The sequence below is a fragment of the Labrus bergylta genome, chromosome 13 (genome assembly GCF_963930695.1).
Source record: "Labrus bergylta chromosome 13, fLabBer1.1, whole genome shotgun sequence".
NCBI classification, from domain to species: Eukaryota; Metazoa; Chordata; class Actinopteri; order Labriformes; family Labridae; genus Labrus; species Labrus bergylta.
Genome location: NC_089207.1, coordinates 25,497,687 through 25,518,918, shown reverse-complemented (window position 1 = coordinate 25,518,918; position 21,232 = coordinate 25,497,687). Strand labels below are relative to the sequence as shown.

The window sequence follows — 21,232 nt, the reverse complement described above, 5'->3', positions numbered from 1 at the left end:
TATAGATCCAGTACACTCTATATTATTGCTTTTATGTAGATTCTTTAACTTTAACTTCAATGCACTTCTTCTTTCTCAAACCAAAAAAGGTTAAATAAATCAAGATTAGCAAAAAAAAAACAGTAAGCACTTGGTCTCTTCATTTATTTACACGGAGAAAGAGAAAAGACAAATGGCTGTTTTTCCATATTTTGTTTCTTAAAAACTCAATTTGTGTTTTTCCTTTTTCATCTGAAAAACTGACTGTCCTAAATCAGTGCCTGTTAATGCCCACACCAGTAGTGTGATGAGTTCTCATTACACAAAATGACCCATTCAAATCTTCTGCCTAGTTTTACAATGGGTCCTATAAGAAGTGTGAATAAAACAAATATCTTCCCAACCTCATACTCCGTTTTTATGGCTTCTTCTAGTGCAATGCTGAGGCAACTTTCACAGATACCATAAGGCTAAAAATACTGAACATTACTCTAGACCTAACAGTGTCTACGGTTTTTGCAACATAATGAGCAAAACAACAGTATGACCAATATGACAGACTAAAAGAGCTTTGAATTAGAAATAACACCAAAGGTGGTTGGGAATTGCATATTTGTCTTTTAAAAGTAAACTATATCACAAAGTACACAACCATAACCAACACCCTCCTCATCATAGGAATCTTCTTTTCTTGTTTCCTCTACTCTTAAGGCCACAGAGCAACTGTCCTAACCCTGGCCACAAACACAAGGGTATTTGAAAATATCAAACAAAAATGGCTGTCAATTCAATTAGTTTTTAATCATTTTTATTTAACAGTTTCAAGGTGAGAAAAAAACAATATTTTAATAACAGCATAAAAAAGTAGTACAGTGTCTAACTGAGTAGTTCTGGATAATAAACCATCAAGTTGTACAGTGAGCCATCTAGGCTATAAATGTTCACAACAATGCAAAATAAATTCAAATTGTAATTTTTAGAAAACAAAGTCATAGTAATTATGTTGATCCACAAAGAGAAGTTATCTTAACATTTATAAAAAAGAAAATATTGGAATAGTCTTAACAGTCACACAGAAATGAGAAGAGAAACTAATCGAATGCCTCATAACAAAACGTTCATCGTATTGGTCATCAGTGAATATCTATGTTTACAATATTGCAAAAACAAAGTCAGAAATGTCTTCAATTGCTTCTTTGATGAATTTTAAATGAGTTTTAAATGAATAATAAAAAATAAAATCCTCGCTATTCCAAACAGTAAAACAGAGAAATAACATCGATCACAAGTGTTATCAATGTACAGTTAACATTTCAAGAAAGCCATAGAGGCACGCGCTTACCCTCAGCAAGCAGCTTGTTATGAATGATACCTTAAAGAAAAGTGACATTTAGCAAATCATATAGACATTAAGTGATAATATTGGTCATCAGTGAGTGGTACCTTGACATCTACATTTAAACATATTTCTTGTGATACATTGGATAGCCTTTTAGAAAATAGAAATAGAAAGAAAAAACATTTTCACTTTAGTCTGTCTGATCCTTTTCTTTTTTGTCTTGTATTCTAAGATCAAACTTTGATATTAAACTGACTAACAGGAAATGCCAGTTTGTCTTGAATCCTTAATTCACATATGCCTCCACTATATCTAGAAGTTCAGATGCCTTGCTGATTGCTAGGGTTTCATCCTTTGATTCGAACTGCTCATTTGGAATATGGGGAAATTGGTGGCAGTTTGGATACTGAGTCTTTTTGGCGTCGACTCCTAGCATCCTCAGAGCATCAACAATTTTAGGCAAAACTCTCAGTTGAAGGTTGTAGAGGGAAACTTTTGCAGCCATGGCTGAAATGGAGCTGCTTGTAAGATGCTGACCATCCTTTTTATACCCTGCAGCTATAAGAGACTTTTCCACTGCTTGATGGACTTTAAACAAGCACCACTCTTTGCTCCCACCACCAGTGTCTTTGTGAGCTGCATTGAGATCACAGCGAGCCTGTCTGCACCAACGCTTGGCCTCATCTCTGTCTGGCCTCGGGACATTTTCATTATGGCTCCAGAAGTTGTAGGAATGGTGCCGTCTAGAATAACTCTCTCGATTATCTCTGTGACGCCTGGCTTCCTGATTCCACTGACGAAAGAAGTCGCTGAAATCTGAGTGGCTGAAATTAGCGTTTCCCCTTGGACAAGATGAGCCCGAGCCTGAGCCTGCACCTTTCCCACTTCCTTTGCCTTTGCTGAGCTCATCAATTTTATTCTGCAAATATTTGAACGCTTCAGTGGCGAGTAATTGGCAGTCTGGGTTTTTGTCAGGATGCCATCTCAGGTACAGACGTTTGATGGCTTTATGCCTCTCCTCCTTAGGCAGAGTCCAGATCTCTCCTAAGCATCTGTCAATTTCACTTTTAGCTTCATCAATGGAGTTTGGTAAGGATCTGGAAGATGAGGAACTTGAGGAACTTGAGGAACTTGAGGAACTTGAGGTCGATGGATGAAAAGAATGAGGCACAGCTCCTGCTAGTGGCTCCAGCTCCATGCAAGAATTTGTCGTGCCTTTGGGTTCTGGCTTTTTTTTCCGTTTAAACTGAAACAGGTCAAGACAGCTGACTTCAATTGCCTCATCTTCTCCAATATCTATTCTGTATCGTCGTGAATACTGTCCAGAGTGACCACGCAGTTCTTCAACAATGATAGCATAAATATACTCAGTGTCAGTGCTGTAGCCAACATATTCCCCCTCTTCAAAGTTATTGAGGACGTTCTGGTCCAAGGAATCATGCCATTCCTCTGGAATAACTTTTCCAGGAAGTGGTGGGTCAAGGGGGAGAGTTTTAGTTCCGGCACAGTCACGAATCCCTTTCTTGGCAAGAGTTTTCTGAACCTCTTGCAGAGTGCTACACATGAGAAGTAGTCCAAGGACCGGGAGATGTTTTGATGCAATCTTATTGCCTAAAATCGAATTAATCCCCTGTGACAATGTCATGCTGATGTCCATTAACACCTTGGGATTTATGTTGTCATGGCGTAAGTAAAAGATACAACCTTGTTGCTCTTGTTTGACAAACACATCTGATTCCCTGGCAGTTTTGTGTAGGGGCTGTTTATCCACCCAAAGCTCTGTTTTCAGGCTTTTGCAGCAGACAATCTGAATTCTGCCAAAAGTCTTCCGGCACATGTCAGCTGCTTCTTCATCTGTTATATCTCCCTTTGACTGATCTCTGATGAGACAAATCATTCCATGTGTAAACCCGACAGAGGAAAGATGTTTTTCAAACCATCCACTAAATTCACACTCAGTCACAAACTCACAAAGCTGCATGTTTGATTCTACTATTTTCTCTTCTGTGTACTGAGACAGCATTTTTGGCTGAAACTTCTGAGGCAGCAATTGGAGCAACCGATGATGCTTATAGACATCTTTTCCCAAATGGCATTCACTGAGTTTCTCAAGCAATAGGAACTTGTCCTTTAGTGCTGCCTCTAACCTTTTAGTCTCGAACACTGTGTCATTGTAGTAGAGTGTGCACGATGGATACAATTTGCCATCAACAGCAGGAAGATACAGAGTCTTCACATCATCAATGAAGGATGGATTTTTTTCTTGAGATTCTATTAACTGAAAAAGCAGCTGAACTGCACGTTTCACAGTTTTCTGTTGGTTTGGGTTTAGTTGTGGTTTGTCATGGGAATCTGCATGAACAGCTGCCAGTACATTACAATACTGCAATGCAGTAGGTTTGTCATTTACACCAATTCTCTTGAAGAATTCTTCGTACTTCACATCCTGTGGAGAAATTTTGTGCAAATATGGCCTGAACTCTAAGTAATCGTTGAATGAAAAAGCGGTATTATCAGCCCTCACAAGCTCTGTGTCTCTTTCAACCAACACAACAGGCAGACCAGCCAGTGCTTTGCCTTCAAATTCCACCCCTTGTAGATAAGCATATGAACTTCGAAACACATTAGCACGAGTTTTGAGCAAGCTGTCAGTTTTACAGGGTGACTGGCAGATGTTGCTCATGTTTTTGGTTACACATTGTGATGGTGGTTGTTCATGAGCGCCAGCATTTTTCATCTTTTTCAGGAGGTTTTTGTCCCTAAACGGTAGATGTATGATTGGCATTGAAGACCAAATCAGTTCTTGATGCTTGGGATCTCCTGCCATCATTGATCCTCTGATTGCCACAGTAGTTCTCTCTGCAGCAAATTGTTGGTGATAGCTGCATAGTTCCTTTTGAATTTCCACGGGAAAAATGAACTTGATGTCAGCTATGATCTCCAGCAAATTTTCCTCTTTGTTTTTGTCATTACTCACTATGGAGAAGGCTGCTCTGATAAGTAATGATGATTTCTGCTTTAACTCTTTGAGTGGACCATTTCCTTTTGCCTCTGACTCAATCTGGTGAGCAAAAGTTATAATGTCATCTTTTGACACAACATACTTCATTCCAAGTTCTTGGAGTAACTTCTTTGGTCTGTCTCGTGATGGTGTATCTCCGCAACACAACTCAGTCCAAATTTTCTCAGGCACAAATCTCTCTTGGGGCAACATTTTCTGGTATAGCTCAACACCATCATCAAAGTAATATGATGCTGTCTCCAATATGCCTTGAGAATTGCAAATCAATTTCACTGTCTTAAATGAGGAGATGACTTTGTCCCTATGCTTAAAATAACTGAAATTGAGCTCGGGTGACAGCAACAGTTTGAGGCAGTGAATCAGCTGCCCCTCTGTGAGTGTGTGTACATCAGGCAGAATGAACTTCATGAAATACTCCAAGTCATCAAGGATTTTAATGTCCAGAGATTGTGACAGCATTGAGTTTTCTGGATTGTTTTGCAGAAAAATGCTGTTGCTGTTCTGCAGGGAAAACAAATCTGGAAAAGACTTTGAACATTTGCTGTTGAGGACAAATACCTCTTTTGGTCCATCGATCCTCACTCGGGTACCATGTATGGTTTCAAATACTGGCAAAGATTTCAGCATTCTCTGATACAGTTGTTTGTCTTTGGACTTAGATAGTCCAGACTGCAGGAAATGCTGAAGCTCTTTAAAGTTGTCATCGGAAAGCTTGGAAAACTCTGAGTGACTTACTTTGTAGACCTGGTCCAACACAGAGCTTTTATCATTGACATCCATAAGTTCAGCGTGTAGAAGGGAACGCTCCTGTGTTTGAAGTGCATCAGAGATGAATAGGTTGTTAAGCTTCATGAAACCCAGCTTGAAGAGGATGCCCGATATGTCTGTATCTAGGGCAAACCGAATCACACTTGGCATGTCTTTCATTGTTTGCAGGAGGTACTTGTTTTTCAACCTTGGACACACAACAGGTAGAATGCAGCAGTCATTGAAGTGCTGCTTCACATCACTCATCTTCACACTTGACTTTGACTTTTCATCATCACTAGATGTGACAGTTGTGATTTGGCTTGTTAAGAACTTCCAAAGGGGATTCAACCAATTCCACGTTGTTTTGTTTGGGACATGAAGGCCACTGTCTGGGTCAACATCACATTCATTCAGACGTTGTTCAGTAAGAGGTTTCAGGTATTTTGCTGCCTCTGGAAGTGTCAAACTTTTAACAAAGTTCAAGGTTTTTAGAACATGAATATGTTCTCCGTTGGTCTCATAATCTGCAAATTTATCCTCATTGCCAGTAAAGAGTCTCTCATATCTTGATATCAGTTTGGGAGACTCCGAGTTAAACAGTCTTAAAACTTTATCTCTTGTGAGAAGCAGCGGAAGCCCATCTAGTAAACCAGAATCAACCTTGGTTTTTGAGGGGGACACCTTTAGGCAGAAACTCAGGAGCTTTGAACATCTTTTTTCATTTCTGATCAGAGTTTCAGTTATATGCAGGGGTAAGTTCTGGTCAGTCTGGGTAGGGTCATTGATAGGTTTTTCCCTCAGGAAAGTCTGCACAGTTGATGGATTCACATCTTTCACTTCAATGCCAGCCGATCTAAAACCATTCCACACTTTTATCATTTCCATGGAAAATGGAACCAATTCCATTTCAAGTCCTTCCAAAATGGGATGAATCTCATCGTATGTCGAGTGTGTCATGTACAGTTGCTTGGTTGGTTCAGTTTCTCTGATGTCACGCCACTCAAACGAGTACTCTCGTATTTCTCTGTCAGCAATAGTACGTGTTGAACTCCTCAAAACCGGAATCACCTTGAGGCCTCTTTCTTTGATTGATTTGTATACTTCATGTATCATTTCATGCCACTCTTGACCAACATCCTGGGACACAGATGGCCAAAAGCACAAGTACGAGCTACTGAAGCGTGACTCAATACTTGCTTTAGAGACTTTCTTATCCGGAATATTATAGCTGATGTAATGAAGAAGATCTGCATACAGTGGTGCAATGACATTATGTTTCAAACATTCATTCCAGTTAGACTTTTGACTTTGCCCATCTTCTTTCCAAAGGCTTCTCCTGGCTGAATCTACCTCAAAGTTTGCATTGACATGCACTGGCAGTCCAGTTTCCCCTGGCAAAGGAAGTGAACAAAATGCTTCTCCAATAAAATCCATATAGCTGGATGGTGCAATGTATGAAGTGTTATCAAACTTAGAGCTCACACGAGCTGCTACTGCTGCCTGGGGAAGTATCTCTGTTGAAGTTACTGCTTTTTCTCCGCTGTTTTTGAATGAGCCAAACTGCTCGGCAATGATCCACTTACTTTCTCTTTTATCTGAGGTTGAAATCACAGTTCCATAGATGGCTTTGTCTGGCATTGTTGGTTTGTCTGATTGCAGTGCATTTTGTCTGAGTTGTACAAAAGCATCTTTCTTCTCTCTGCTACTCTGTGGAACACTTTTTTCAACTGCAAAAGTGGTTTCCAGTTTCCCTGAATGTTCATTGATTTCATGGACTTGTATTTTGCGGATGTTTTTCAGAAACAGAATGAGTCCTTCAGGATCTTCAGCGAGGGCAGAGCATAGTTCTCTCATATCTTGGTCAGTGACTCCTTGATTTGATATTTTGGAACTGTTTGCCATTGTACCCATCCTTAGGGGTAATCTGAACATGGTACCATCCTTCAGAGAAAACTTTTCTGGCAAAAATGAATTGTAGACATCCATGTACATGTTCTTGAAATTGCCAACTAGTTTATAGCCAGTGCCAGCTAGTGCTTCGTCTGAATAACTCTCAATGTATTTTTGATTAGGATCAGAAATGCAGAGTAGGTTATCTCCAGTGAGGATTGAGGGGCAGTCGGTGAGATGGTACACAGAGTTGAATCCAACTCCGTATTTTCCTGTCTTTCCTGCAGAGTTGTGCTTTCCTCCTTCCCCCAGCTGTTGAATGCCTTTCAGGTCAGCATCAGAAAACACTTTGTTGTTGAACACACAAAGTGCTGGGCCCTGCAGATAGTTCCATTTCTTTCCAAATGTTTTTTCTTTGCCATGCTGTCGTTTATCCCACACAAAATTAATTTCTGTTGCCTCTGCATCGTCAGCATTTTGGATAAGCTCCTTAAGGATATCCTTCTTTGCTGGATAGGCTGAAATGATGTTCTTAATACGAACAGTTAGTTGTTCTTGCTGTTCAAAGTGAAATGCAAATGGTGAAGTGTTCTCAACTGTGCAGTTTTTCAGGGTATGATGCCTTGTTGTTCTAATTCCAAAATGGCCAGCCATTGCACGTGAAATATTTTTATGACACAATGTGACACCTGAAGCCACGTCTGGCAACCATGGGCTGTCATTGTAAAACATCTTACTTGCAGGTTGTAATACACCATGTTCATTGGGTATCAGAAAGTCTCCCGTTGGTTTCTCTTCGGCCTCATAGATCCCTTTGTTTAAAATTGTGAGGCAAAGTGATAGATCATTCTTTGGCAGGGGCTTGTTGCCATGTTGAGTGTGCAATTTTTGAAGCACAGTTTGAAACTGACTGAGTGTAAAATGTTTTTCAACACCTACACTTTCCCAGAGCCTCTTAAACAAGCTGAAGGTGGGTGGAAGTATGTAGAGGTAGGGTTTTGCTTCAAATTGCCCATTTTCTGCGACACGGTTCACATTTACAAATGTACTGCCAACAAGAATGAACTGAAATGAATTTGCCCTTTGTGAAATGGAGCTGGAATCCCCAGAATTACAGAGCCACTGATCAAGAAACTTGTAGCATTCATATGCTATTTGCTGAAGCATGGATCCGTCAGTAGATTTATTTCGCTTACATGCTTCTTGCAGCTGCTGAAACACTTCCTCAAGACTTGGACTGTTATGAACTCCCAACATTCTCAGGACTGGATCATTGCTGTGTATTTTCAGATTCAAATGATCCAGCACTGGTTTTTTCATGTTAACAAGTAGGGAGCAGTTGTCACTAAAAATATCAGTAGGTCTTCTAAGTGTGACATTTTTTTCCTTTTTTGTACCAATAGGGGAAAATGCTGGGAGAAATTCAGTAATTCTCAGTGTTTCCCAGTGAGGAGAGTCTTCATCATACAAGTGACTCTTCATAAGGTCAAGAAGACACTTCAAATGCCCATATGCTTTTTCTTCATCAGTGCTCCAGATTTTAGTGATTGCAGCTGCTTTCTCTGTGATGTCTTCTAAAGGGAGATTATCATTTGCCATTCCAAGTTCCATCAAGCGTTGAATCCTTTTTGGAGCACGAAAGTCTTTATTGGTACCACCAAGCAAGCGTCCCTCTTCTGGTTCAAAGAGAGAAGCCACTTTCCCTGATGGATTCACAAGTTTAGTGATATACTGGAGCTGGCTGCTTTTTGTAGGAATGCATGGATAGCGGACCAGTAAATTGTCAATTTCTTTGATGTTTAGGTCAATGGCATGCAGCACAAGAGTATCTCTACTCTCTTGATCCATGGTACCAAGGTTCTTGAACACTGCTTCTTCGTAAAACTTCTCCCAGGACCATGTTCTGTCCTGTAGAATCTTTTCCAGGCCAGCCTGTTTGAAGCCATTTCTTAACCACAGTGGAAGAGGGACAACATGGTTGGGTTCTTTTGCAATTGTCTTGCACACCTGCACTGCAAGTTGACTGATGTCTTTATCCTTTTCAATGCTCTCGTGTAGAAATATAGCACTGTTCATTGAGCACCAATGTTCTCCATCGCTAAAGAGCTTTGGACCTGTGGAGGGCTGGGCAATGGCGTTGTAAAATGCATCCACCAAAGGCTTAAATGTTTCACTCACTTTCTCTCTATCAGGCCAAAAGGTGTGATACTGGTAATTTTCCAGTTGTTGGTCTTCAGACATTTTCTTTAGTGCCAGGAGTGAAGTAACATATGCTGTCACTGTAGGATCTTGAAGAAGGGCTTTGTTCCATTCATGTTTTACTCCACTCTCCCACAGACCTCTTCGGTTGCTTGTCACAGCAAATGTTCCATTTACATTGACTGGAAGACCTGTCTGAATGGACAGAGGAAGGAAACAAAATGCCTGTCCAACAAGATCTGTTTGTCGAGGGGCAAATTTACCAGTTTCTGGATCATTTTGCACAGGCACTGCGATTCCCCCGATGGGTAAAGAGAACTTTGATTGTTTGTTTTCCTGCAGTGCCATTTGCAAAGACTGATCTGTTCCAAAACAGTTATACAGGAGCCAGGACTGGACTTCGGTCACACCAGATTGCTCACTTGTCATTTGGACAATGTTGACTTTGCAGCAGTCAATTATCTCTTTGCATTTTCCATCAAGTTTCTTTAATGATTTTTCAGCTTGAAGCTGCTTTGACTCACTGTTCTCATCAGGAATCTTCATTGTACTGAAAGTGGTTTTGGAGAGAGAAAGGAGGGATTTTTTTTCATCATCTCTTAGCGGAGTAGATACATTATTAGCAATACTTTGAAGAGACAATGTATTAATTTTCTTCAGAAAAAGAAGATGAGTTTGTGAATTCCTGATAAAGTCCTGTTGAAAAGTGACAATACGGTCTTTGTGGTACACATTTGAGCTTACTTCTGACTTGAGGGCTTCTTCTTCAGTTCGGAAAGGTAGTTTGATTAGAGTGCCCGGATAGGGTTCAGGAAGCCTCTGTCTGGTGAAGTTACAGTCAAAAATGCCTTCATATGGCCCAAACTGGCCAGGAAACCAATGAAATATTCGTTGCTGGGAGAGATCCAGCTTTATTCCAGGATTTGATTTCTGTTTGATGTGTTTCTTGAGGTGAGTTACATTTGGATCCAGTATGAGAAGGTGGTTGCCACTGAGGATGGAGGGAATATCTGTCAAATGATACACAGTGTTGAATCCAAGTCCAAACTTTCCTATTTTCTCTGCCTTGTTTTCTTTTGAGGCAGCGCCAACCCTGACAATGTTTTTCCAGTCTTCTGCTGAGAACTGCTCATTATTAAATGCCCATAGACAAGGTCCCTGACAAAGGCTCATGTCAGGGTCAATGAGACTTTCAGGGGCATCTTTGTGGACTCTGAAATCCACCAAGAACTTGCAGGCTTTTGCCCCGGCATCCTCTGCATTTTGAATGAGCTCCTTGAAGATGTCACTTTCTTCGTCATACTCTTTGAGAATGTTTTTAATCCTTGTTGTTATCGGTTCAGATTGTCCACACTGTTCTATTCCCACTAACTCTGGAGCAAGGATGTAGGAACTGAGGAAGCGGATATTCAGCCATTCTGCAGTAGCTTTTGGGATTTCCTCATGAATGACGTTAATTTCTTCCTGGCTGTGATTAAGCTCTTTCAACCCACTTTTACTGACATCACAGAAGACAGCTGTTGATAGGGGTTTAAGGGTGTATTGTTCACCTTCTGTCAGGACTGGCACTGCGATATCATCTACAACTATCTTCTTCTCTCTCCACAGCCAGTTTAGGATTTCTATTGACACTTTTATCTCAGAGGAACTTGCACATGCGTCTTGCCTCCCTTCAATAGAATGCTGGATAGAAGAAAGAATGCCAACAATTTCTTCATCTGAAAGCCTAGTCCGAAGTCCAAACTTTTGGAGCAACCCTTTGTAGGGCAGGAATTCATTGGGCACCTTCCCAATGTGAGAGCTCAGATCTAAATGACGTGGGTATTCAAGAACCAGATCCTGCGGTGATACAAACTGATATTGGCTCCAAAGCCAGCATGTGTCCTTTGTCATTATTTTTGTAAATTCAGAGATGTGGTCTTGCATGTGTTTGTAAATGCTATGCAACTGCTTTTTGAAATCCACATCTGTGTCAGGATCAGTCATTTTCTTTGCTTTTGATTTCAAGACTGTCAAATTCTCTATTACTTTTTGAGGTGGGGGTGGGCATTTGAGTCCTAATTGTCTGCTAACTCTTTCACTGAACTCTCCCACCAGAGGCATGACATGCCCCACAATGTCATCATACATAGAATGTCTCATTTCATCTGGACAAAAGAAACAACTTTTGGGGGATTTTTCATGACTGTTCTTTTTGTCATTACCAGGTTTTGTACCTGGTACCCATTTTAGCTTTTTGAGGCACTCCAGTTGCTCATGAGAAAACTTTGACAGAAGATCATTGGTGTCCAACATCTTTAAGAGGACCTGGGCTCTTTTGAGAGCCTCCATTTGGGAGGCAACCTTCTGGTTTTCAATTAGTTTGGCAGCATGTAGCAAGTGAGCTGGTGCCACATCTGCTTCTTTATTTAGCAATCCAAGATCTGTTAGGCTTTCAAGCATCTGGGATGTTTTTCTGTAGAAAGGTGGTGGGAAAAAATCGGACTCGAAAATGTCCTTAAAAGTTTGCATCGTTGGATCAAAAAAGCTTGACGTCTTTCTTAGGCCTCCATTCACTTCAATGAAACTCAAGTCCTTGCATCTTCTTTTCAAGGTCTGATTATGAGAGAACAGGATTTTACCATGCTGTAAGATCCAAGCCATAATGTTCTGAGTGTCTTCTTTGCTGCAAGTCCCCCTCTCAATACTGTCAAGGAGGATATTTCCTGCACCAGCTGTGTCTAAGAGCTTAATTTTGAGCAGCTGTAACAGTCTGCGATCAGCTTCAGTTGCACACTTCACAACTGAATCAGGCATTGGGAGCTCGGTTGGTACTGTTAGACCAGAAATAAGCAGCACAGCCTGTTTTGATTGAGCTGCAACATAGGATCCTTTCATAGTTTGAAACAGAGGCAACTGAGACAGTAAATCTTTCTCATTTACTGAGAGAGAATCCAGATGAGACAGATACTCTTTAAGCTCTTCTCGTGCTTCATGAGAGGCTGTCCTGAGTTCTCTGATGAGTTCTTGAGTATCTAAATTTACAAAGACTTTCATGACACTCTTTGGAGATGGGCACAGTACATATGAGTCCAGGTCTTCATGCTTGAGCCACTCATTTCCTCTCACCACTGTGCCACCGACTTTGTCCACCAACTGAGCTATTTGTTCTGGCAAGTTTATCTGTTTGCTGCTCTGAAAAATGAGGGATGTATTTTGCTGTAGTCTTGCTAGTGATACAGATTGATTATAACGCAGTGGACTAACCGGTATTAAAGGCATTCCAGTGAATTTACTTAACTCTTTGAAGTGAGTGTTGAGAAATGTCCAGAATTCTTGGAGCCAGTTTAAAGGTGGATGTTGGCTGCTGCTTGTGTCCCAGGTAACAAGCCCTGTTCTTGTCTGCTTCCAGTCGTGTGGCAAATAGCTCTTCATATACTGAGCCACCTTGTCCGCATCGATGTTGAAGACCTTGAAAAGATCTGAAAAAGAGATTTGTGAAAAAAATGTAATCAAATATTGGTATTTAGCATGAGAACATGCATTACATTTATGCAGATCTAAAAGTCCTGTATTCTGTAACATTGCATTCCTACTTTTTTTGGCCATTTCTTTCAAGTGGGCACTGCAAACTGGACTGAGATCGTCTGAGATGAAGAGGTTCTTGCAGCATGGAAGCAGGACTCTGCACAAAAAAAGAAGTTTAGAAGTACATGTACAAAAATTTTGACATTTTCAAGATCAGTCTTTATTCAATCGATCTTTCTCTGTAAAGCACCAATTCATAACAAATGTTATCTAAAGGTACTCCACATACAGAGCAGGGCTAGACTGTACTCTTATTATATTATTTTAAAGTACCCAACATGAATCCACCATGAAACTTACAAAAACGTATTGCATTCACTTGTGAAAATAAAAATCTTCTATATTTTCTAAATGAACAAGATAGTTATCTCAGAATTAAGATATTATGTTTTATGAACCTAATAAAAATCTGCTGTTTTTACAAATTAAAGAGAAAGTTAACTCATTAATTCAGAAACACTGGAGGAGATGTTTTTGCTGATATAAATGCCCTACATGAATAAAATCAAAAGAGACTGTCAGCAGGAAAGCAGGATAAGATTTTGCTTAAGAAAACACCATTTAAACATGCAAAAGATTAACAAAATGATAAGAAGTGATGCTTTATTCGCCCGAGTTCTTAAAATGATCCTACAGCTTACTATGAATATATGCGCATGCTATTATATAGATATATTATTTATCAGTAGTAATCATTGATTAGATCAAGTATAATAATAATAATACTACAGTGATAATCAAAAGGTAAACAGCAGTAACCAAATCAAATAATTATTGCTGTCAGGCGATTAAAAAAGGGATCTCCTTTTGTTACCACATAGATCAATAATGTGAGAAGCATTTAATTACAGGTGGACTTAATCTGCATTACCCTATTACTATAAGGTTATTTGTCATTTAAAATTCTATTTGACTGTAATCGGATCGACCCCCCCACTCCAACAAACACACAATTGCTCTCTAAATAACATCAGAACTTTTTGAAATCTATATCAAATTAAAGCCATTTTTTATCATGATTAAAAAGCTGCTTTGTTGACAGTTGCCCACTCAGTGACATACGATGTCAGAAACTGCACACATTTTTTGTGACATGTGTGACTTTTCCATGTTATTAATCAAAATGAACATGTTATTTTGGACAAACAACACATTTCAACATTAGATGTAAAAGTACAGCCAAATGTGAAACCCTACCTTGGAAATCTGTCGCTGTCAATCAAAGCAGTGTCCTCGTCTCTGTCTGTGAAAGACCTGAAAGAGCCATCGCTGAGTGGAAGCATCGGAAGACCCTTGAGCTCTCTGTATTTTCCATCACTCAAAATGAACTCCAAAAGGCTCAGTTTATCCTCTTTAGAGATGAGGTGGACACCATTTCTGCGGAGAATGTCCCTTAGGAGAGCTGGGGTCACATATTTCAGGGTGCTGAAGTGTGGGTACGCCTCTTTTATAGCTCCTGCAACACTACCTGGTAAAGTGACAAGCTTTTCTCCACAGGAAACCAAGGTTCTCTTGATGGCGGCCAGTATGTCCGAGCTTGTTGGACCGTTACAGGGAAACACAGCTTCTGACACGGTGATAAACTTTTTTTCATCTTTGGCAAGTGAAAGGACGGCCACATTCTGTCTGAATAAGTGATGAAGAACATCCAGGGAAACTGCATACCATTTTTGTCTGTGCCTTATCTGGTCGACATCTGGCCACAGATCGTACACAGAGGAGACAGGCAGAGTAGATTCTTGTGCAAGTTTGATGGCATCCTCAATGATCTGGACGTACGCCTTTGGAAGCACCTCCTTCATCAGCAGTTCATTCCATACAGCATGCTCGTCATGTTTCTGGTCTTCCTCTTGCCATTTGATGTGCCTTCTGTTGTCTGTGAGGCCAAAGCATGCGTTGACATAAACTGGGAGTCCTGTCTTGTTTGATTCATTGTTTGGAAGAGGGAGGAAGCAGCTCAGTCGACTCTCACTGTTGTCTCTCTTCTCACCACAAAAGAACGCCAAGTCAACTTGAGGAAAAAAGCTCAACTTCTTTGCTAGTGAATCAAGATTTTCTACATTGCCTTCTTTCAGTGTGCATGCTGTCACAAGCCACTTCGATTCTTTGTGTTCTTCTGAGTTGAGGGTTATCAGTTTGAATGCTGTTGAACTTTTAATCACTGACGTGTCTTCAGACTCCAACATGACATCTGATGGGACCGAGGATTTCACTTCAAGTCTGGTGTTAACAGTTCCGTGTACGTCGATATGTATCAAGGAAACAGAGGTCACATTCTTCAGGAACAGGAGGCTTAATTCTGCATCTGCAATGAAGCTATCGAAAAGCTCGACCACCTTGTTGGAGTCATAAAGATTGTCTGAAATCTTTGATGCTCTGTTGCGCAAGGGGAATCTGAAAATGGTTCCGTCAAAGTGTTGATCCTCAGTGATGACTTTTGACCACTTTTGTCCACTTACTAGTGAAACTATATCTTGAAATGGTTGAAACTGATCAGACATATTCATCAGGACTCCTTGGTCTTCTTCATCTTCTAAAGACAACCGGAAACCACCACTTCCAAATATTTGTTCTTGAGGGTCCATAAAGCCAAGGTGCTCTGAACTGAATATACTTGGCACATCTGTGAAATAAAAACGGGTAAAACATGTTACTAAACATGTTTTTTTCAACACCAAAAGTCTAACTAGAACTATAAGGTACAGTATATGTATGTGGGTAATTTTACCTGTAATGTGGTAAACAGAGTTGAAACCGATTCCAAACCTCCCGACTTTGTTGGGGTCATTGCGTTTCACACTCCGTCCTACCTTCTGAATCCCTTCCCAGTCTTCAGCACTGAATGCTGCATTGTTGTAGGCGTAGAGAGCAGGACCTTTGCAAAATAGAAAAAAAAAATGATTGTACTACAGAAAAGTGCTCGTGACATTTGGTGAACCAATCAATGGGCTGAGGTATTCTTTTGATAAATCCTTGTATTGTTAGAGGTGCAATACAGTGGCCAAAAGTATAGTCTAATGTGACTAAAACCATAAGGCTGAGGCATGTTTGTGTAAGGTCGCCACATAAGTCCGTTATTGTCAAGATAAAAAAATGAGAACTATGCGGTAAAGAGAAAAAACATTATACACGTTTTGTTTATCAAACCAAAATGGACTACAAGAAGAACACATACAACTACAAAAAGAGTTGAGACCATGTCTGAAATTTGAGTAGTGGTCCTTTTATCAGGGGTTTACAAAATGTCATTGGGCAACCTTATGTATGCATGTATGTACTGGTATGTGTGTGTGTGTGTGTGTGTGTGTGTGTGTGTGTGTGTGTGTGTGTGTGTGTGTGTGTGTGTGTGTGTGTATGTAAATTATGTGTGTATGTATGTATGCTGTGTGTGTGTGTGTGTGTGTGTGTGTGTGTGTGTGTATGTAAATTATGTGTGTATGTATGCTGTGTGTGTGTGTGTGTGTTTATTTATAGCCATTTTTCTCATTTTTCAACACATAAAAACCACAACTGATTTCAAGAAACATCTTGCATACCTTGGTATTCTCCCAATTCGTCTGTCCAAAGGCTCTCAGTCCCGTAGCTTCTCTCATCGTGGATGAAAACCACTTCTGTGGCTTTAGCGTCATCTCCATTTTGAATGAGCTCCTGTTGACAAAACAAAACAAACAATAACTATTAGCAGAGCTTAGTCGACCAAAACTAAACTTAAGGATTCCCATGTTCCTTTGCACCCCTGACTATGCCATTGTTTGCTCCTCAGATGGCCACTCAGTTTAACTGAATTTGACATCCTTTTTTTATTATCCCAGGATAAAAGAAATGTAATAGTTCTAATTTCTTATGCATAATGTCTGTCAGTTTAATAAAGGCACTTGTAAAGAAGCAACTTGTCATGAGATGTAGGTTATACCTAAAGAAGGACATCAATCATAAATGACTAACACCAGTATGATAGTTATAAAAAGCTTACCCACAATGTATTGTAAGTGCCTTGTGTTTACAGTTTAGCTAAAAAATAACAAATCATCTGGAAGGAAACATGAAGCAGCAATACACTTCATCTTCCTGTGGCCGTCATGAGTATTACAATGCCTTTTCACTTTATTTCCCTGATTGGTAAAATACACCGAGAGAAATGATGCTTGTTTTGCATGATTCAAATGTAATATTTATCTCAATAGGTCACTGAGACGTGAAAAGGGGGGAATTCCAACTCGCTTATTTCGATGAGTCTGGCTCATGTTAGTGTGAGTTCCCTTCCATTACAGTTGCTTGAATGAATCCCTGCTGAGTTACCATAGTAACGTTATGCTAGTGACTCCCAAAAGACTGTTCCATCAGCTGAATCTCAGCGTTCACATCACATCACTAATGTCATCTAATATATATTTTTTAAACCCCCTGTGAAACGCATGTCTTACTTTTTCATTGTCTCCAAAATCAATCAATAAATAAAAACCTTAATTATATTGCAAAAGTCACACATTCAATGCAACTACAAGTAAGAAAGGAAAATAAGTTTAAAAAACAAAACAAAAAAAACAAAACAGGATTACATAAAAAAAAGCCTTATTACATTTATTATTCACACTCCACAAGGACCCACCCTACTGTGTCTCTGATTGGCTGGTAAAGCAATGGTCAATTAAAGTCAGGTCTATTTAAGCAGTACAGAGTGAGACACGCACACGCGCGCGCACACACGCACACACGCACACACACACGCACACACACACACACTTCCTGCGATCCATGGTATGCTTTTTTATTTATTATATATTTAGAAAAATTTTATGACAATAAAATTGACATTTCATATTTCATTATAGCTACTTATACCACTGTGGAATATACTATATATATATGGCAAGCCGTTCAGGAAATTAATATATTGAATGAAACTTTGAATATATTGAATGAAACTTTGAATATATTGAATTAAACTTTGAATATATGGAATGAAACCTTGAATATATGGAATGAAGTCTGAATATATTGAATGAAAACTTGAATATATGGAATTAAACTCTGAATATATTGAACAAAGTCTGAATATATGGAATTGAAGCTGATTTCAATTCTCCAAATCCACCAGTTTCATTGTTGTCATCAAAAACAACATTGTTGTCCCTGCTGAATATGCTGGTTTTGCAAAATGACATCAGCTGAAATATACCAATACTTTGTTGAACGTCAAAACTTTTTTGAAACAGCTGTTTGTACTCAAAATGATATGAATAATGTGGACTGTAGAATGCATCACCTTGAACATCATAGTTCAATTATTGGAACACTTTTACTGCTTATGAGTAGTAATGTTAAAACGTTGCAGAGCGCACTTTGTGCATCCATCTTTAGGGATTTGTTTAGTCTCTTACTGAGATGTCAGCTGAAATAACACTACAGACTTCCATTCATATATATATAATAATTAGGGCTGGGCAAGTTAACGCGTTATTTTCGCGTTAACTCATTAATTAATTATCGCCGACAATTATTTTATCTCGCATTAACGCAGTTTTTATTATTTATTTTCTTATTGTAAAAGTCTGTTGCTCACTGGCTTTTATTTTGTAAAATTCTATCGTGAGCGAGCCTCGTCTGTTGCTTACTGCTGCGCATGTCTGCTGCGGCGCTCACAGGAAAGAGGAAACTGCAAAGTTAAATTTTCTTATCACCGGAGTACTTGATAAGTACTCCAAAATATGTTGCAGCCAGAAACTCAGGCGGACGCTGAAAGGTTGTTTCACTTGTCTTCACTTTATTTAAGCGTTTAACAAAGACCCAGTACCTTCATTCACTCTGAGTCTCTTCAGCTGCTCAATAATAACTACAGCTTTCTTGCTAACTCCGGAGCATCACAACAACAACACTCTTCTTCTCTGAACTCCTGCATGTCACTGTCACTCACAGACTCCACCTTGTGGTGTAGATTATGCAGCGCATTTAATTAATAACATGTCAACATCAACTGCTTGAATAATGTTGCAGTTCAGAAAAATACATTAACTCTGAAGATGAATTTAAAAAGATTATAAATTAAAGAATTTCAAAATGACAAGTACAACAAAAATGGCGTCCCGACATTTTCATTATACCTCTTTTTAATATAACAAACAGGATGACATTATACCCTTGCAGTGGCATTAAGCTTTAGTTTTGTATTTATTTGCTTTGATTACGTTGTTTAAGTTGAGAAGTACATTTACAATAAAAGTGTGCTATACACTACTTTTGAATTCATTATTGGATTTTGCGTATAACAATGCGATTAATCAGGAACTCGCGATTAACGCGATTAAAACTTTTAATTGTTGCCCAGCCCTAATAATAATATATATATATAATTTATTCAAAGTTCCATTCAATATATTCTAAATTTCATTCAATATATTAATTTCCTGAACGGCTTGCTATATATATATATATATATATATATATATATATGTAGATAGATAGATAGATAGATAGATATAACAATGTTTCATGTCATGTGTCATGTTTGAGTCTTGAAAGCTGCTACTTAATGCTTGAATTTCCCTCCAGATGAATAAAGTATCTATCTTTCTTGTCTGAATGTTCATGTAAGGTTATTTGTGCAGCATATTTCATACAGAGGCATTTCAAAGTGCTTTACAGAAAGTATTATAAAGTGAAATATACACAATTGTAACCCTGGAGTCATGGCTTTATTCCCTTCACAAAGCAAGACTCCACCCAGTGTTCAGTGCTGGAATTACACTCATTATACAAAATCACAATTTACCAAGGTCTCAGGCAGAAATAAAATAACAAATTATAAAACATTTTGGCTCCAAAAAGGAATTTTAAAAGATCTTACCAAAAAGATTTTTTACCTGGTAAAATCTCTTTCCAGCCTTTGTTACATAATAACAAAATGTAGGAAACTAAATATATCCTGAATGTTTTTGCTCTTTATGTGCTCCTAAGTTATTAACACAGCAGAGACAACTATTTACAAAATGGATCACCAGATTTTTACGGTCAAAATAATAAAATGGTAAATGAAGTAGTCTAATTAACCAGTATTTCACAGATCGTTGTACTGACCTTCAAAATTTGTCCACCATCTGGATATCGTCGCAGAATATCTTGCAGGTAGTCAATGAAGGGCGGCGCTGTTGCCCCGAAGGATGTTCTAAACAATGTGGGAGGGTCAAAAAATAAGAAACTAATGTTAAAATCAACAAAGAGCAATAAATAAAGGTCAAAGTATATTTCAACTATCCATTTAGCCAATAGGATAAAGGAGCAATACTTGAAAGGTATTTGATACCTTTTGTTTCACTGGGCAAATAAATGATCAATTATATATTATTATCAATCAATGTAAAGCATTCAAGCTTCTTTATAGATGCAAATAGATGTGAAGGTTTTTCAGTCGTGCAAAAAAGCTTGTTAAGTTTAATAATTCATTAACCAAGACCCCCCCCCTTCAGGAATTCATCTCACCGAGATTTTTTCTTTGCTTTGGAACTCATCCTTCCTTGCTCGGCCTGATTCTGCAAAAGAGTCAAAAGTATTTTAACAAAAGCATTACAACGTTTAACAATGACTCAACACTATGTATGTAAGTGATGTTGAGATGATAGTCAGGGGCTCATTTCACCCTTAACACTTTAAGTATAGTTGTAGGCCTATTACTTTTGTAGAGATAAACGATGCTGGCTAGATTCATCAGATAAACAGGTGAAGAGGAAGTTCCTTGAACAGGTTATGCCAGACTAGCAAAAGTTAATGAGATGTTTGATGTGCTTGCCGCCCAGGTTATGAAACAGACCTATGTTATATAACTCCCAAAACTCTGAGAAGTTGCATTTAGTAGAGCTTGAGACTAACACACATAGTGTAGCTGGTAGGCCTACACAAACTTGAACACTATTATTTGGCAGTAAAAAAAATCACAAGTATAAAAAGTAACTCATGCTTTCACGTTGTCCCTAACTTTTAATGTTAATGAATTAGATTTTGATGCTGTTCTATGGAGTTTATATTAACTTTCCTACAAACTGCTCCAATAGTAATACAAATGTATGACTGTTAGTGCATGTAACCCATTCTGGCAGTAATTGAGGCTGGCTGCACCTCTAGAGTTGAGTAATACTCAAAACCAAAGTAGGAGAGATGGATAAGGAAGTACAGAAATAAACGCAAATAACATTCTAAATAAATATTATTATCAGAACATTTATACCCTATTAATGGTGTAAGGGCATTTAAGATTAGTGGTTCCCAAACCTCCTTGTGTGCATGACTACAGACTGTAAATATTAAGGTACAGACCCCTAATCAGGCACAAAAATGTTCATGGATAAGCAGCTGGAGTTTGCTAAGAGCTTGTCCATCAGCTAGCATAAAAAAATACTATACACCCTGCTTGTCCATTTAACATGAATGGAGGCTTTACTAAATAAACTGAAACATGACTCAGTTTAAAAACTGGTTTCCAGCAGGTTCCTGTT

The 21,232-nt window shown here is 38.9% G+C and overlaps 1 protein-coding gene across 2 annotated transcripts; it reads right to left on the bottom strand.

Annotated features, from left to right (window-relative positions):
* Positions 1-770: 770 nt before the first annotated feature.
* On the bottom strand, positions 771-20,906 carry sacs2 (sacsin molecular chaperone 2). Of its 2 annotated transcripts, XM_065961819.1 has the most exons (7): positions 20,223-20,266; positions 19,821-19,908; positions 16,283-16,394; positions 15,475-15,621; positions 13,944-15,369; positions 12,755-12,843; positions 771-12,640 (listed from the first exon to the last, which is right to left on the bottom strand). In XM_065961819.1, the coding sequence occupies exons 1-7, from the start codon at positions 20,249-20,251 to the stop codon at positions 1,605-1,607; spliced, it is 12,927 nt and encodes a 4,308-aa protein (XP_065817891.1). In that variant the 5' UTR covers positions 20,252-20,266; the 3' UTR covers positions 771-1,604. The 2 variants fall into 2 exon arrangements, with proteins under 2 accessions (XP_065817891.1, XP_065817892.1); XM_065961820.1 differs by lacking the exons at positions 771-12,640; positions 12,755-12,843 and having other exon boundaries at positions 12,874-15,621; positions 20,223-20,906.
* Between the last annotated feature and the right edge of the window lie 326 nt (positions 20,907-21,232).